Source organism: Echinops telfairi, unplaced genomic scaffold (genome assembly GCF_000313985.2).
Source record: "Echinops telfairi isolate 266 unplaced genomic scaffold, ASM31398v2 ScPeMD7_23;HRSCAF=83, whole genome shotgun sequence".
Taxonomy (NCBI): Eukaryota; Metazoa; Chordata; class Mammalia; order Afrosoricida; family Tenrecidae; genus Echinops; species Echinops telfairi.
The window spans coordinates 91,508,671-91,526,679 of NW_022103920.1; the positions used below are offsets into that span (position 1 = coordinate 91,508,671).

The 18,009-nt window shown below is 48.9% G+C and overlaps 1 protein-coding gene across 1 annotated transcript in view; it reads left to right on the plus strand.

Annotated features, from left to right (window-relative positions):
• BMPER (BMP binding endothelial regulator) overlaps positions 1-18,009 on the plus strand; it is a 290,926-nt gene that overhangs the window by 25,403 nt on the left and 247,514 nt on the right. Inside the window, exon 3 of the mRNA XM_004702768.2 lies at positions 14,982-15,081. Within this exon, the coding sequence (XP_004702825.1) occupies positions 14,982-15,081 (100 nt within the window). The remainder of the gene's footprint in view (positions 1-14,981; positions 15,082-18,009) is intronic.

An 18,009-nucleotide genomic window follows, 5' to 3' on the forward strand; every position in this document is an offset into this window, starting at 1 on the left:
GCAGGCAGCGAGGCAGGATCCAGCCTGAAAGCCGGTCAGGCCTCCCCTTCCCAGGGGTACCTTTGAAAGGGCCTGTGATGGCTGGTGGTCGGGGTCAATGGTGCAGATGTCTTTAAAAGTGTCTCATCGGTGACCAGAAAGTTACTTTGTCAAAATGACAGATGGGCTGCAAGCAGCTCCTGGGGCCCTGCCTGTCCCTTCTGATGTCAGCTCCGTTTGCGCATCAAGAGCAGGTATTTGTGCAGCTCCCAGCAGCGTGTGGGATTCCAGGGGGCTCAACCCTGGAGGAGAGCCCCCCACCCCCACCCCCTGACGCCCCGTTTCATCTGTTCAGTGACTTGAGGCTGACCCCCAGGAATGAAGGGCATCTGAGTACAGGTCTTGCTCACTGAGGTGCGAGATCCAGGGAGGGGGTTTCTACTGGCCCCGAGGGTCACCGTGGACTGGAGGTGCTGCTTCCACCTGTGGCTCAGACAAGATCTGAGAGATCCAGTTTCCGCGTTTTGGATGTGTTCCTTTCTCTTGGCCAAGGGGCTCTTCCGGACAAGGTTGAAGGATCCATGTGCTCTGGTGGAGCACTGGGTTACAAGATGGGCTGCTGACCACAAGGTCAGCAGTTGGAGGACTACCAGCCTCTCTCTGAAGGAGAAAGATGGGATTTCTACTCCCATGAATTGTTAGAGCCTCAGACCCCCACAAGGGCAGTTCTACCCAGTCCTATGGAGTTGTTGAGTCAATTCCATAGCACGGAGATGCAGTTCTCAGCTTTTCACGGAGGGAGAGACAAGGGTCTTATATTGTGACTGTCAGAAAAGGGACAAGTGAATAACAAACATCTCCAGCTAGCCTGCCTTAAGGAGTCCCTGTGTCGTGCAAGGAGTCCCTTTGGTGGCTTGGCTACTAGCTGAAAGATGGGCAGTTTGAACTCATGCAGAGGTACTGTAGAAGAAAGGCCTTGAGAGATTTAAGGTTTATTGTGCCAACCTGGCCAATAAACACATGTGGGGTTAATTGAAGGGCGGAGAGGTAAATGGCTCAGTGAGCCTCCCCTTTCTAGTTCTCGGGTCTCTTGTTTGTGATGGTCGGACCAGGGTGCAGCTGCCTTAGCCAGTTCCCTGCTTCAGCTGGCAAGGCTCACTTCCTGTGAGACATCCCTGAGGAGAAGCCACATGGACCTACCCCGATGCAGCCTTGGGTGCTGGAGCAGCCATGTGGAGACCCCTGCCAGTGCTGAGGTGTTTACACTTTCACTGACTTGGCTTTCCTCCTGCAGTCAGCGTCATTGTGTCTGTTTTGTAAGATGGAGGAGAACTTTGTAGATTGGTGTGGGACATATGGGCTAATGTTGGACTTATGGGCTTGGACAGCACTGGGTTAGGCTGTTTCTTAATGTACACTTACCTTTTATATAAAACTCTCATATATATGAGTTTCTGTGGAATTGTTTCTCTAGTCTACCCAGACTAGCACATGCCTGGTGATCTAATGCTCTGACACCTGGGGGCAGGTCACCACAAGTGACACACGGTCACTGCACCTGCTTTGTTTGGGGTTTGAGGAGATGGCAGTAGAGAACCTGGCAGTTCCAGTTCACCCAGAGGCATCTTGGGAAGCAGGCCTGCTGATTTGGTTTAAAAAAAAAGAAAACCAGTGATTACAGACTCTAAGAATGGCCCACCTATGTGCTCTGACATCCACAAGGGCAGTGCGAGGCCTACTGGGTCCAGCAGTCCCTGGTGGTTGTTTTGTTTCTTTATTATAATCCTTCCTTTACTCCATCAGGAGCTCTGGTCAGATGGTGTTATAGGGATGGACGGGCCTCTTACAAAAGCTGTAATTGATGCTCACACCTCTTAAACTAGGAACCTTGGTGGCACAGTGGGTTCCACATCTTGTTGCTAGCTTCAAGTTCAGTTGCTCAAACCTACCAGTCTGTCCTTGAGAGAAAGATGAGGCTGTCTATACCTATAAACCGTATGGTGCAGTTTTATTTTCGGGTCCCTACACGTTTGGGCTGATAACTGCAAGGTCAGCAGTCTGCCAGTCCCAGCACCTCCGAGAGAGAACGGCAAAGCAGTCCACTCTTCCCCAGAAAGAACGTGACTTTGACATTTCTACCCTGTCCGGTGGGGTCGCTATGGATCAGGGTGGACTTGAAGACTGTACGTTTGGAGTTGTGTAGGATGGTTGTGAGTTGAACGCAACTCGGTGGCAGTGGGTAGACCAGCATCCTGGTATGAGCTTTCCTGTGGCCATTGTCTGTAATCTGCTTTTATTGTAACTCTGGAGTCCCTCGTGTTTACCCTCTCTCTCCAGCAGATTCTGGGCAAGCCACCAGGGTCTAGAAAGCTTCATTAGTCCTGAGTCCTCACTCCCTGCTGGTGGTCGGAATTGGACTCGTCTCATCTTGCTAGTTCAAAAGAACCCACCAGAGCGACATGCATATTCATAGAGCTCCATCTCGGCATTTTGAGGGAGACCGTTTGGTTGGGTCGCAGACAGTAGCTGATTCATGATTTGTGTGCTGAAGGGCGCCCGGCAGGGTCATGTAACCAGAGGGGTTGAGGAGGGGCTGGCCACTTGCTAGTGAAACTCTACTTGCTGAGCTTCTTTCTCTCTTACCTGTGTCTCTCCCCAAGTCAGGAGTCGTGGAGAAGCTTCTTCTCCATTGCGAGTTCCATCTTTGCTGTCTGAGACCCCATGGTTTGGGGAGGAGAGAAAGATGGGATTGAGAATCAGGACCCAAGGAGCCAAGAGCGATCACACATCTTGCAGTGGAGTGGACTCTGACTCGTGGTGATTTCTTGTGTGCCAGAGTGGATCTGGGCTCTGGAGAGTGTTCAATAGTTGACTCTTCTGAAGCAGATTGCCAGACTTTTCTTCCAAGTGCCCGCACCCCCCATCCCCCACCCCCCACTGCAGCAGATGAGAGCTCAGACCTTCCAATGTGCCATGGGTGCCGCTTCCATTTGCACCACTGGATGCAAGGGGAGGGTCCCGGCATGGAGTCCTCTGGGTCCACATACCCTGCCCCCAGGCAAAAAGGGGCACAGCCCCACCTTCTGGTGCCCCAGTCTTCTTCTGGTGCCCAAGGATGGTGACAAGCGGCATCCGTGACAGGGCCTCCATGCTAGCTCTCGGGGTTCCATTCAACCCACTCTTCAGTCACAGTGCTGTGGCCTTGCCAGCAGACCCTTTGCTTATATGATGTTCAACATAATAGAAGCCAGGCAGTGCTACTTTCTTTGGGCTACTATTTTTATTTGGTGGTTATTTCTTTTGTGTTCTGCCATCTCTCGTGTTTTGGTTCTATTTCAAAATATGATTAAACAGAATGAGGAGCTGTTTGACACTGCCCTGTTTTAAATCAGAGCCGCACTTGAACTGCTGGGACAGTCTAATGGCTTGTATTTCTTTGTTCTGAGAGTTCCTTGAACAGGAGAAAAAAAACAACCCAAACCCGCCAGACCTAAACCCTTAAACAGAATGGAAGCCACAACAATCCCTCCCACCAACGAAAGCTTGTTTTTGAAAAAAAAGAAAAAATGGACATGTTAGGTAACTTAGACATAAAAAGGGCCTCCTTCTTAATCCCCCATTGAGTCTGTTGGCGCGTGTCATATTTTCAGGGTTCGGTATCGAGAACACTGTCATGTAGTGATGTATTAGGGCAATACATCATCAGACCGTCATCGTTGTAGAGGATATGGTACTGAACAGCACGATCCTGGCCAGACAGAACGGCAGGGGGTCTTACTTCTTTTCTCCACACCACTCCCCTCCCCTGCCTTTTTCTTTAATCTCCCTCTGTTTTGTGTTGCAGAGAAGTGAATTTCTTCATGGGATATGACTTGTTGCAAAATAATCAGGGGGCCCCAGTGGGCTTCATAAAGTCTTTTAAATGGTCGTGTTTCAAGGGCAGCTTTGTTCAGGGTTCGCACTGTTAGCTGGGCCAACGGAGGCCCTGTTTGCCAGCATCCAGATCTCCGGGGTAAAAGCTTGCGGCGCCTAGACAGGAGGGAAAAAGAATAGCACTCCCAGATGGACTGCGAAGAATTGCACGATGTTCTCGCAGATCTTTTAACACCACGTCTTTCCAAGTGTGGCCCCGGGTCTCTGTGAGCCTGCCTGTGCTGTGAGCACCATCCTGATGGAATGAAGGGAGAGACATGGGGGCCTGGCAGGTTTGGGTCCAGGTTCTGGTTGATCTTGCAAATGAATGGGTATACACTCCAAGAAGACTCTGATTTTGACCTCTGAAGACAGAAGTTTACTCTGCCTTGCTTACCAGGCACTATTTTGACTCTTGTGTTCAAAATGAGACCATGCCTCTCATCAAAGTTTAGAGGGACCGGAAAAGAGGAGAGCTTAACAAAGACAAACATTTAAATTCTTAGGTGCGAGAGAAAGGTGGCTCCGTTTTGCTGCTAAACCAAACCGTAGACTAGCACAGCGATTAAGGAAAGAGCTTTGATAGCAGAGGTCTCTGGGCTTGAGCCTGTGCCCTTGCTAGCTTTGTGAACCTGGGCAGGCCGTCTGTCTCCTCTGTGCCTTAGTTCCACTTGCATAGAGTCCATTCTGACTCCGTGACTCTGGAGGAGAGAGCCCCTGAGGGTTTCCAGGACTGTAAATCTTCATGGGAGCAGCCAGCCCCGTATTTCTCTGGCTTACCTTCTGGTGAGTGCCACAGGGAGGCCTCATAGAACTGTGACTGGGGCTGTGGGCTCAAGATCCGTAGTTCAGAGCCACGGCCCCATTTCTCTGCAAGAGAAAGAAACTCTATATCAGATCCCTACGAATCCACTTGATGATGGCTGTGGGTGGATTTCTGAACTCACTCCGTAGGGTTAAGAGAAGAGATCCTGGGAAGCGATCATTGGGGAGCGTATGGGTCATTGCCCCTCTTCAACCCTGTTTGGAAATAGTTTGATTAATTTTTTAAAAGGTTTTCTCCTTCATTTCCACCCCCCCCCCCCCCCCAGGCCAGTCTCATTCAGCCAAGAGACGTGTCTGAGCCTCTTGCTTGTACTCTTTGAGCTGACCAAGCAACCTTTCTTAGCTTCTCCTGGCTCTTTCTGGGCAAGAGGCATGGGGGGGTCCATTGTGTGATCTGTAACAAAGAACAAGCGGAAGTTTAATTAAGAGGATAAATCATCCCTCAAGTTTAATACTGCCATTGGTCACCAGTGCTCTATATCCCAACAGAGTGTGTCCAACGGAGACAGGCTGGGGCAAGTACCAGCTTGCACGATCTCTTCCCTAACTGCTCGGGCTCCTTTGCAAAGGGTTTCCTGTGAGTGCTCTTCTCCCCACGAAGGAGTCCTCTGGTTCTACATTTCCAATCGTCACAACCACTGGGAAACAAGGGTCCGTCCGTCCATCTTCGGGCCTTTAAAGCACAAAACCAAACCAGTCACGGTCGAGTCCATTCAAACGCACTGGGAGCTCAGATGTGGAGAGGGCACCGGACCTTTTGGAAGCTGATTGGCAGGCTTCGCTTCCCATGTTTCTCAGGGCGGGTTTAAACTGTCAACTTTCAGCTGCTACTCCTGTGCTTAACTGCTTGCACCACTAAGGAACCTTCTGGGTCTTTGGATACTTCCCCAACACTTATTTTTCCAGTTTTTGCCTGCACCTCTATATCCACCTCTTAATGTTTTGAAGGCAGTCTGTTTGCGGAAGTCTTGGCTGATCCTTCCTAGGGCATCACTCATGGTTAACTGGTAACAGGGCAGGTGACATGGCAGGGAGGCCTCATGGTCTGACCCAGGAGGGCTGTCTCTTTGGAAAATGCCAAGACGTAGCTCAGCTATGGTGCTAGTGGGTTACTCTGTGGACTGCTCACCCCAAGGTCAGCACTTGGAACCGCCAGCCATTCCCACTCCAGGGAGAAGGAGGAGGCCTTCTGCTCCCATCATGTGTTACAGTCTCAGAAACGGTCCTATCGGGTCGCTCTGAGTCAACCTTGACTCGCTGGCAGTAACTGAGTGGGAGAATTCATCCCAATCTATTTCTTAAATCTCAATAACAGTTGTGTTGAATCTAGTCTAATTCTAACACGGTACACCTATATATTGCAATGTTATATCTTAGCAAACTAACCTTCCTGACTGACCCCTTAATCCAGGCCTGGGAATGAGGCTCTGTCCTCCAAGTTCACTCTTTGCAGGACCCGAGTCAGACACTTCACTTCATTCTGTTCCCGGCCTCCATCTATAAATCTCAAGAAAGCCGGGAGGATTAATGAAATAACGTCTGCAGAGCTCTTTAGAAGAAAAGTGCTATGTAAACGGGAAGAATTCCTCTTCTCTGGAGGAGCAGCTGGGAGATACTGCCTGGGAGCCATTGTGGCCTGTGTGCAAAAGTCCCACAAAGTGCTCCTGGCTCTTCCAGGCCCGGAACTGGGGAACAAAGGGGCACTTCAAGCAAAGTGGAGGTTGTTCCTTGTGACTTCTTGTGCGGAGCGACTGGCAGCCCCAGTGAGAATATGCTGACTGACGCTGAGTTGGCCTCCTCTTGCTCCTGCTTCTTGACAGGCACTAGAAACCTGGGAAACTTGAAGCAAGACATCTGCAGTCCTATAAACAAATTCCTACGTGAGCAGTGTGGAGCCTCACCGTGAGAAACACTGTCGAGTTTGTGTTTCATCTCAATCCTCCAATAATAAGAATCTGATTAAGGGTCAGAATGGCTTCTTTGTGTTTGCCATCTTGCTGGCGTTTGAGTTCAGGTGGAATTCTCTTCTGGATGCTGAAGGTCACCCTGTAGGCTTTTGTGGGGTCTGCTCTTGTCTGACGTCTTCCAGCTGCCTATGAGTTGATCTAGTCCCATGATGACCCACACCTGTCTGAGTACAACTGTGCTTCACGGTGTCTTTGACGAGCAGGCCACCAGCCTTTTCTTCCAAGGTGCCCCTGGGTGGTCTCAAACTTCCAACCTTTGGGTTAACAGCTGGCCTTTTAATCATATCCATTACCCAGGGATTCCATCTGATGCGTAACTCTGTCAATATACCATCCATTCCTGAAGAATGGACACCTTGCAGGGTGGTTTGTTTCTCTCAAGCAAAGCTCTAAGTATATTGGCAATGCGTGTGTCAAGTGCTTGGTTTGGCTGTGCTACCACCCCCGTCTCAAAGCATTTTTATTTGTGCTCAGGATCTCTGTGCTGGGCACTTATCTCCCAACAGCAGCTGCTAAGGAAGACAGACCCTCATTTGGGATTCGTGTGGGTCCACACCATGAGAATTTCCCTTTTGGTGGAGAATCCTTGAAGGTATCAAACCCTACAAACCCCATCCCCAAATGGGACTACAGCCATGGCATGGCAGGAAGGTTGTGTGTCTGGGTGTGTGCCGGAGAAGGAATGGCCTGGAGGCTTTCAGATTGAGGGAAAAGAGCAGCCTCTGCCTCTTGACCCCTTCTGAGGACATGCCAAGGGACCCAAGGAGCCCTGGTGGCGTCGGGGTTGCGCGTTGGGCTGCGACCCGCATGGCCGCCAGTTGGAACCCCCCAGCAGCTCGTCCGGGGAAAGACTGGGCTTTCTACTCCCATCCACAGTGACAGCCACAGAAACCCACAGGAGGTGCTATGAGTCAGCATTGACCCAAGGGCAGTGAGTTTGGTTTTGATTGTAGACCAAGGCACCTTGGAGTAGACATGGGGCTGATGTTAGACAGGAGGCTCAAACCTAACCAGCTGCTCCTTGGGCGAAAGGTGAGATTACCTGCTCCTTTAAGATGTATGGTCTCAGAAATCCTAAGGAGCACCTCTGCTGTGTCCTGCAGGGTCACTGTGGTTCAGAACGGACTCGATGCCAGAGTCTGTCTGTCTTTCTTTCTGTCTGTCTGTCTGTCTGTCTGTCTGTCTTTCTCTCTCTCTCTCTCTCTTTCTTTCTTTCTTTCGTTAAAGGACACTACCTGGCTGATGTGTGTTATTGGCCTATTGATGCTCATTTGGGCAAGAAAATATCATCACTTCACAGGCTCCTTGGTTTTCTGGGACAGGCTGGCTCTGGAGCTCGGAATTTGCTGGCTTGCCAATCACAGCTGTGTGCCTTCAAGGCAGACCTTGCTCTTATGAAAGGTAGGACCCTGAAGGGAAATAACACCGTCATCTTCTCGGGAAGCCCTCCTGTGGCCTGCCACCTTCTCTATACCGCTAGTCAAATGGAGATATCCGCAGGTGGAGGACCAGGTATTTTTGTTTTATTCACATTTCAAGAGGCTGTGAGGCTGTTTCATAATCTAAAACGACAATTTCTGCCAGCCGACGTTTTTCCTTCACCGCCTTCATCATATTAGCTGCTGCAAGTTCCTCTCCAGGGTTTCAGTTGAGTATTATTATTTAATATAAACGAAAGGTCGGGCAATGTTTCCCATATTCAATAGTGAGATTGGCCCTGGAAGATTCTTTGAAAAAAAAAATCTTCAGGACATTGGCTTGAAGTTGAACAACAACATCTCAGAAACATCCCCCTCTGCCCCCCCTCCCCACCTTTGTTCTGGACGAGGTTGACACAGGAAAATTTCAGCATGGTGATTTTCTATCTTCCAATCAGGATAGTTCCCCTTCCACACTCCAAAAACAAAACAAAACAAATCAAAAATACCTAATCCACAGCCCGAGAGGCCATTCTAACTCGAATCGACACTCAAAGATGCTGTGGAGGCGTTAGCTGGCGGCAGGGCTGCAATTCCAGAGTCGGGTACTCTGTGCTTCCATCTAGTGGCGGCTTCCGGACACAGCAAGGTGGCGGCCCAGAATCCTGTTTGAACTTGGCTGTGGCTGGAGCTGTGGTTTGGCTCGAATTCTTATAGCGCTTGGTTGCCAGCCTTGTAGATTTTTTTCTTTTTCGTTTTTACTCCCCATGCCCCTCTTTTACTTGTGCATGCTGGCACTTCATTTAATGCGTCTCCCGAGACTACGTGCTGAGTTCTGACATATTTGGTCCGTATTAGAGAATCAGTTGCTTCTCTTTCGGAAAGGAAGCAGCCAACCAGACAACAGGTAGCTCACTGGCTGGCAGAACTGCAGTGATAGCTCAGCGAGACGGGAGGTTTACTGTCCCACCAGGCTGATTTTCTCAAATGCTCCTAAAATTTCCCCAAATGCTTTTTTTGGGTGGGTTGGGGTGGGGGTATGCACCATTTTTGTTGCTTAGATCTGGGGAGACTCAAACCCAAGCTGGGATCTTTGAGGAAATGTATCTGAGGATGCTCATCTGACTTCCTTGTTGAGTCCCATGCTCTAAGCTTCCCTGGGTTCCCCAAGAAGAGTTGGTGCCTGTGGACACTCCCAGGCTGCCCTGTTGATGATGATGACTTCTGTTTGGAGGTATTCTGTTCCTGGCTGTTGTTCTTGGGTGTGGTCTAGTTGGTTCTGACTCATAAGAGAGCTTATGTACGACGGCAGGACGGCACACTGCCAGTCCTGTGCCATCCTCACAATTGTTCCCAAGCCCGAACCCCTCATCCATCTCCTTGAGGGCTTTCTGGTAGAAGGCCCAGTGCACCTGGAAGGTCCGATCAGCTCTGGGTGTCTCTGGGTAGGAAGTTGCCCTGGTTCTTGGGTGTATCTTGAATGAAGAGGAAGTCACTAAGTATAGCATATGAATGGGATTCTTGGAAGCCTTGGTGGTGTCATTGTGGGTACACAAGGGGCTGCTAACCACAAGGTCAGCAGTTTGAAACCAAGGCTTTCTCCTGCGATAAAGAGTTACAGTTTGGGGAGCCAGCAGTTCTACCCTGTCCTATAAGGTCGCCGTTGAATCAATGACAATGAGTTGGGTTTTTTGGCTTGGTGCTAGCATACAAGCAGGGCTACGTATTCAAAGTCTCTAGGTTTCTCAGCCTTGGCCCTTCATCTGTACAATGGAGTTGTTGTGGAATTTGGGGAGGAAACTGTGCATCCACAATCCTTACCTCCCAGTTCCGTCCACCGGAAGTGCCTAGTAAGTAAGAGAAAATCCGTTCTGGAGTGAAAAGTGAATCGAATGACCGTGACCTCAAACCACAGCAGATGACACTGGGTGCATAAGGGATGAGGTGACTGCCAGCCAACTGAGCATAGCCCGTGTGCACCTCTGCTCACCACCAGAGCCACTGCCCTGGAGAGGAGAGCGTAGACCTGTTGGCCGAATAAGGGAAAGCCGAGGGAGTGGTCTTAATTAACCTATGTTTAAATGTGTTCTGTAGCCTGTTGGACTCAATTACGGAGACGGGGGATCTGCCTCTCACCAGCCCCTTTGTTGAAGTTTACATTTCTTTCTTCGAGGTCCCGGGACTCTAAGCATGCACTCTCTAGTCACGCCAAACACACACCCGTGACATGATCAGACATAGGCCGTTTCCTACCAGTGAGTACAAAAACCTCCATGTGTAATCAGAGGGAGAAAGAATGAGCCCCCCCACCCCCCAAATCCAAACCCACAGCCCACTAAACCTACAGCCAAGGTTTGAGTTTGCTCTTTGTGTGTGTATGTGTGTGTGCAAAAAAAAAAAAAAATCCAGATGTGACTCTATAGCCCATCTGGTTGGAATAACTTTTGTGCTGGACTGTAATTACAAGCTATTTATTATGAATCTTGGGATCCTGTTATGGATTTTGACTGGCTCCCAGATTTCCAATTTAGTAAAGAGTCCCTCTATTTAAAAGAGTGTGTGTCTTCATCTTTATCCGAGCCTGACGTTTTACTTCCACGACTCCTGCTGCCCGCAGAGCTATGGCCTCCCTGGGTCTGAGGAGAGCCCTTGGGGAGTCGCCTTCCTGAGGCCTCGGGCAGGTTTGGAGCAGGGGTAGCTGACTTTTAGCTTGTCAAGAGTGTTCCCATCCTATCCCTTGGGAAGGGGGAGTGAGTGGCAACATATGGAGCCTTACACGAGATACACTTTGCAGGGCTAAGTCACCCTAAGCAGTGTCAAGTAGCACACATAACAAACCAACCAGAAAGACAACAGCACCCCACACCTGAGGCAATTCTGACTCCTGGCGACCTGTGTGTTAACCGTGTAGAACTGCTCCGTAGGGCTTTCTTGGCTGTTATCGTTATAGAAGTGGATCACCAGGCCTGGTCACCAACCCCACCCACCTGGGCGCTGCTGGCGGATTTAGAACTGCCAACGTTTAGGATTGTGGTCAAGGGCAAACTCTTTGAGTCACCCAAGGAAGCAGCCTTACTTGTACCAAGATGGTTATTCCTGTTTACCTTGGTGTTGGTGAGCGCAAACCCCTGTGTTCACTTTTGTTATACTGAAGGACACGGTATTTTTAAAACGGATCTCTGTCATTTGAATTGTCAACTGCCGCGTGTATTATGCTTGTAATTTAAAAGTAATTTGTAAAAGTGCATCTGAAGGCCTTGATAATAAACTTTGACACTCAGTAGATTCTGACTCTTAGCAATCCTATAGGGACAGGGGAGGGTGGATTTCCGGCTCCCACGGGAGTAGAGAGCCTCGTCTTTCTCCTTCAGAGAAACTGGTGGTTTTGAACTGCTAACTGTGTGGTTAGCAGCCTAATGCGTAACCACTTATGGCGCCAAGGCTCAGCTTTGATGATGTCACATGGATTGAGAAGGAGAGTGTGAGGGAAGGCATTTTGGAAGACTTGGAGCCAGAACACCATGATTTAGATTTTAGATTGGTTATTTGCTTGGGAACTGTGGGCGTGGTCTTTATCCCAGCCCAGGTGCACTGACTGAACAAACTGAAACCCTCTGTGTGAGTCTGGGTACTTTAGAGAACCAAATCCACAGAAACTCATATGTGTAAGAGAGAGTTTTATATAAAGGTTTAGTGCATATCAAGAAAACATCCCAACCCAGTGTTGCCCAAACCCACAAGTCCAACATTGTTTTCCCCATGACATATGAAACTTTATTTTTTATTTTTTTAAATCATTTTATTAGGGGCTCATACAACTCTTATCACAATCCATATATACATCAATTATGTAAAGCACATTTGTACATTCATTGCCCTCATCATTCTCAAAATATTTGCTCTCCACTTAAGCCCCTGGCATCAGGTAGATCCTTGTAATCGGTTCCCCCTTTCCAACCCACTCTCCCTCTACCCTCCCAATATCGCCACTCACACCACTGATCCTGAAAGGATTATCCACCCTGGATTCCCTGTGTTTCCAGTTCCTATCTGTACCAGTGTACATTGTCTGGTCTAGCCAGATTTGCAAGGTAGAATTCAGATCATGATAATTTGTGTGTGTGTGTGGGGGGGGGGAGCAGGGAGGAAGCATTTAGGAACTAGAGGAAAGTTGTATTTTTCATCGCTGCTACATCGCACCCTGACTGGCTCATCTCTTCCCTGAGACCCTTGATCTCCAGTGGCCTACAAATGGGCTTTGGGTCTCCACTTCACACCGCCCCCCCACCATTCACTATGGTAAGATTTTTTGTTCTGATGATGCCTTATACCTGATCCCTTTGACACCTCATGATTGCACAGGCTTGTGTGCTTCTTCCATGTAGGCTTTGTTGCTTCTGAGCTAGACAGCCGCTTGTTTACCTTCAAGCCTTTAAGAACCCAGACGCTATACCTTTTGATAGCCAGGCACCATCAGCTTTCTTCACCACATTTGCTTATGCACCCATTTGTCTTCAGTGATGGTATCAGGGAGGTGAGCACACAATGATATGATTTTTTGTTCTTTGATGCCTGATAATTGATCCCTTTGACACCTCGTGATCATACAGGCTGGTGTGCTTCTTTCATGTGGGCTTTGTTGCTTCTGAGCTAGACAGCTGCTTGTTTACCTTCAAGCTTTTAAGAACCCAGACGTTATATCTTTTGATAGCCAGGCACCATCAGCTTTCTTCACCACATTTGCTTATTCGTCCCCTTTGTCTTCAGCTTCCAATATTAACCCATATGTCTGACACCAATCCACAAAATCCTCCTCCATCTCACAAAACACACATGTTTACTCCTACTCCAGGAGGAAAGCCGAACCAGTGAATGTGTAAGTATCTCAGCGCTGGCAGGGGTCTCCGCACGGCTGCTCCAGCACCCAGGGCTGCATCAGGGTAGGTCCATGTGGCTTCTCCTTGGGGATGTCTTGGAGGAAGTGAGCCTTGCCAGCTGAAGCAGGGAACTGGCTAAGGCAGCTACACCCTGGTCTGATGATCACAAAGTGGGAACGTTTGGATTGTGAGAACTCACTATTCTCATGCCACCTTGGCCTCCTAAAGCCATTGCTGCTGTTATCAGTCACCAATAAGTTGTAGCCCCTGACTCGCAGCAACGCGATCCTTAAGGGACCAAAACCCTGCTTGCTCCTGGATCATTCCCATGACCACTGCTGGTGATCGGGTTTTGACTGGCTGATTTCTAGAAGTAGCTCACTCAGCCTTCCTTCCTAGTCTGTCTGAGTCTGGAAGCTACGATGATGCGTCGGAGCAATACGCCAGCCTCTACTGACCGATGGGTGCTGGCGGTGCTTGAGGTGCGGAAGGTGACAGTTCTGCCACTGTCTCACCACTGCCCTCTCCAAGAGCCAGTAGGGCCAGGAAATAACCAGACTGATCTAGAAATTGAGCTGCCAAGAGGGGTGGGCTGGACTACTGGGCTGGAAGGGGTGGTCTCCTGGGACTTTCGAGGTTTTGGTCATTTAGAAGGGGGTGGCAATTTGGGTTCATTGTAGAATTTGACCCTGGGAGTGTCTTGGGGGTTATGGAACTCCTAGTGAATTTGAAGGCAGCACCCGCGGTGCTTTGTTTCATCTTAGAACTGCCTGGGGATTAGACCTGGGTGAAGGGCTTGGCTTCAATACCTCCCCCTCTTCACACGCATCATCCTTGGCTCTGGACCTGAAATGGAGAGAGCTGCCTGAGCCTGTGACAGTGAAGGGTGCCTGGCACCCTTTTTCAGCATTTCCAAAGTTATCGTCAGGCTTGAGGTAGGGTTTCCTGCATCTGTTGCAGGAGGGGAATAACTAGATTTATCTCAAGTTGAGCAGTGTCTCCTCTCTGCTTTGCCTCCAAATCAGGTCATGAAATTGGTTGTGCCCATCTTAATCCACAGTAAGACGTGCGTGTGCACGCATTTGGGATGTCCACTCTAAATGCACCTCCAGGGCTGACAGACGAGGCAGTCTTGGAAGAAGCGCAAACCTTCTCTGAGGAGCAGTGTCCTGGATTGCAAAACGGGGCCATCAGGATTCTGCTCGTGGGATTGCCACCAGAAGGAGCCGCATGTAGTAGGAACTCATTGAAGCTCACATCCTGGCGAATCCCTGTGACAGAATTTTCTTGGTTCATGTGTGGACAATCTGTGTCCATCATGTTTGCATCGTCCCGGAGACATCTTAACAGCTAACCTTTCAGGATAAAACCCAAGATGCAATTGCTCACCACGCTTTCATTAGCATAAGTGCTAATACAACGCAGCTGTCCCCCCGGCTATAAAACACTGACGACCGTGTCTCTGCTTGGCATGTGGAATATTATTTTTTCTCTTACTGAGCTGATTCTATACTCAGCTTGGTCATTATTTGAGTTGGAACTTTAGATTGCTGCATTTTTAATGCACTTTACTATTAAGGATTGTTGGAGAGCCATGTGCAAATATTTTTGTTCTCACAATGCAGCCCTGGCCCAGGTAGCCCAATGGGCAGAAACATGATTTGCACAAATATTAACATTTCTGTCGTGTGCACTAAAAAGAAACCTTAGAACAGAGTGGGAGAAAGCTGCTCCCTTCACGTTTTGTTATCTAGGTTAATTTGGCTTTCAGAGAAGGGGACTGTCAGACCCACTTCCTTAGCCGTAATCTCAAAAAGCCCTTGTGCCCAGATAACTCCAAGCCAGAGTGAGCGAGACCTGCTCTGCTATCTTGGAGTTTTCCTGCCAAGATGAAGGGGCGATGGGAAGAGATGAAGCTAGGAAAAACTCGGCATGGGCTGGGCTTCTGGGGATAGATACTGTTTGGAGTTGATTTCAAATGTCTCCTGTCTCTTTTTGCCTAGAACAAGGAAGTGACCTGTAAGAGAGAGAAGTGTCCGGTCCTGTCTCGAGACTGCGCGCTGGCCATCAAACAGAGGGGCGCCTGTTGTGAGCGGTGCAAAGGTGATTTACGTCTGGTCCTGGCGTCCTTGGCTCTGGGCGCCTTCCTTTCCTCGTCTCTCACCTTTTTCTTTACTCTGCTCTTGGCTGGCGGGCTAGTGGGTATTGGGAAGTGTGTGTGTGTGTGTGTGTGTGTGTGTGTGTGTGTGTGTGTGTGTGTTGGGGGGGTGGGCTGGGAATAAGGGAACTCTCCTAGTGGAGGGAAGGCAGTATGGCAAGCATCTGTCAACTTGGTTTATTTTCTAAGGCATGTTGTGAAAATGTCATAGAGGAGATATAATCCTGATGCCTATGCCTGTTGGTATACATGCACGCAAACATATTTTGCCAAGAAGTGTTGACACTCAGCTTTCCCCAGACTCCTCCACACCCCTCCCTGCCCACCTCGGCTAGCAGAGTCTTTAAGTCCAATGTTTAATCCTTTTGGTCCCTTGTACAATTTGTCTCCCCTTCCAAATTAAATCTAAGTTCTCCGCTTGCTTTCTGGCATCTCTCAAGGGTCCTCGTTTCATCCACACTCCCCACTGCCCTCCAGCACACTGGCTTTCTCTAGGACACACTGATCCTGCCCCTATATGCCTTAGCCCCGTCTGTCCTCCCAACTTGTCCAGAAGCTCCCGGTGCCCCTGATCTCTCAGCTCCAACTCCTCACTCCCCGCTTTAAGCTTCCCTAGTGGGCAGGCTCTTTAGCCTCCGTTATCGCATAACTCTGATAAATTGATTCTTCACTCCTTGAGGGTGGGAGCCAGCTTGTACTTTGACATGGCTTGGCCTGTATGGGAGCCACCTGTAGCACACAGGACACGTTCTCCACTGCTAACAGAAAGGTTGATAGCTCGAGTCTACCTGCAGTGCTTACTAAGACAGTCTTGAGGAGCTGTCTCCGAAAAGGAGCCATTGAGAACCCTATGAAACACAGTTCTACTCTGACACACAAGGGTTGGCCACGAGTCAGAGTCCACTCCATGGCAAATGGTTTGGACAGATTCAGTAGAGTGGGAGGCCCCACCCAGTATCTGCGGTGGCTTGTTTTGGTGCAGGCTTCGAAGTCAGGCTGCCAAGTCAAGGTGCAGTATAACCACTTAGTATCTGTGGGTCCTTGAGCCAGAAGTGCTCTCTACCCCAGGGCTTGACACTTTAAAATGCGAATAATAATTGTATTGTAGGGTCTTGGGAGAAGGTGCCCTGGTAGTGGAGTGGGGTAAGCCTTGAGGAGCTAATCACAAGGGCAGTAGTCAGAAACCACCAGCTGCTATGAGGGAGAAAGGTGAAGCTTTCTACTCAAGTGAAGAGCTGCCGCGTTGGAAACCCACTGGGGCAGTTCTACTCTGTCCTGTATAAGGGTACCACGTGTCACAATGGACTCAATCGACTCCAAAGAGCCCTGGCTATTGGCTAAGGCTTGGGCTGTTCACCACAAGTTTGGTGGTTCAAATCCTCCAGCTGCTTTGCAAGAGAAAGATGAGGCTGCCTGCTTTCATAAAGTTTTACTATCTTGGAAACCCTAAGGGGCAAGTCGACTCTGTCCTATATAGAGCCCCATGAGGCAGAATACACTTGCTGGCAGTGGGGTGGGTTGGTTGATTGGAAGGGTAGAATTCAGTGACATCAATGTTTTCACCATATTGTGAAGCATTAACCATTTCTAATGGCTTTTCATCTCCACACACACTCCAAACCAATCAACCAACCAACCAAACCAACAAAAATGTAGATAAACCCATAGCCATTGACTCATTCCGACTCAGACTGACACTATAGAGGGTTTCCAAAGCTGTAGCTCTTCATGGGAGCAAATAGTCTCATCTTTCTCCCATGGAGAGGCTGGGGGGTTTGAAACTCTGGCCTTGTGGTTAGCAGTTCAACACTTACCCGACAGTCCCACAGGACCTTCAGAACCTCGTCAATGGTTTTTCTCCTCTCCTCCTCTCCCATCAGCTCCTCGTAACTGCTTCATAAATGTTGGTTTTATGTATTTTCCTATTCTAGATATTTTGTCTAAGTGAGATCATACAGTGCTTGTCTTATTTCACTTAGCCCCTTCTTTATTTTTCCACCTGCTTCTTTGACATCATCATTTCTCTCTGTGTGACAATGCGACTTCATCAGCAAGGAGCCAGCTGGGCAACATGGGATGGAAAGGAATTTGGGAGGGAAGCCTGCTGATACTTTTGGTTGGCTTCACTCCGGTTCATCGAACAGACAGGGGCGTTCAGCTGCTCTCCTTGCATCCTTGCCTCTATCTGGCCTTCTAAGTCACAGCATCTGAACAGATTTGTCCTGTGATTACCTTCATCGACCCTCTTTCTTCCAATTAGCTTCATCTTCCACAGGGAGGAGATAGGCACTACAAAGCCATTTCCTGAGCATTCTCTCCGAGAGTAAGAAGATAAACCTCTTCAAATTAATCCGGAGGCATTTGGGTGAGGTCAGATCCTAGTCTTGCCCTGAGGGACCCCTCCATGAGAGGGATTTCTGAACAACTCTGAGTTTCCGGGTGCTCGGCGGGTGCAGGTTGAAGAGTCAGTCATCATTTACTCTCTTTCTACACTGTAACTTTCAGTTCCGCGCTTCTCTTCGCCAGAGTTCAATGAGTACCATTGGGTGTACACTATTCTCTTGTTGTTGATCACGGTAAAAATATCTCGTAAAAGACATTTGTCAATTCTCCGTTTGTCATGTGCATTCGTTCTTAGGCACTGGAGACAACGGGGACTTTGGTATATATATATAATTAGAATGGGAATATATGTTTACAGTAGATGCATTGAAAACTAGCTTAAATTATGGAAAAAATGAAAAAATAATTTTATCAGATTGACCAGCCAGAAACAACCACTGTTACTATTTAGTGTATTTCTTTCTGTAATCCCCCCCCCGCCCCCCACCCCATGTGAATGTGCTTACCTAACTGATATCTTACTACTCATG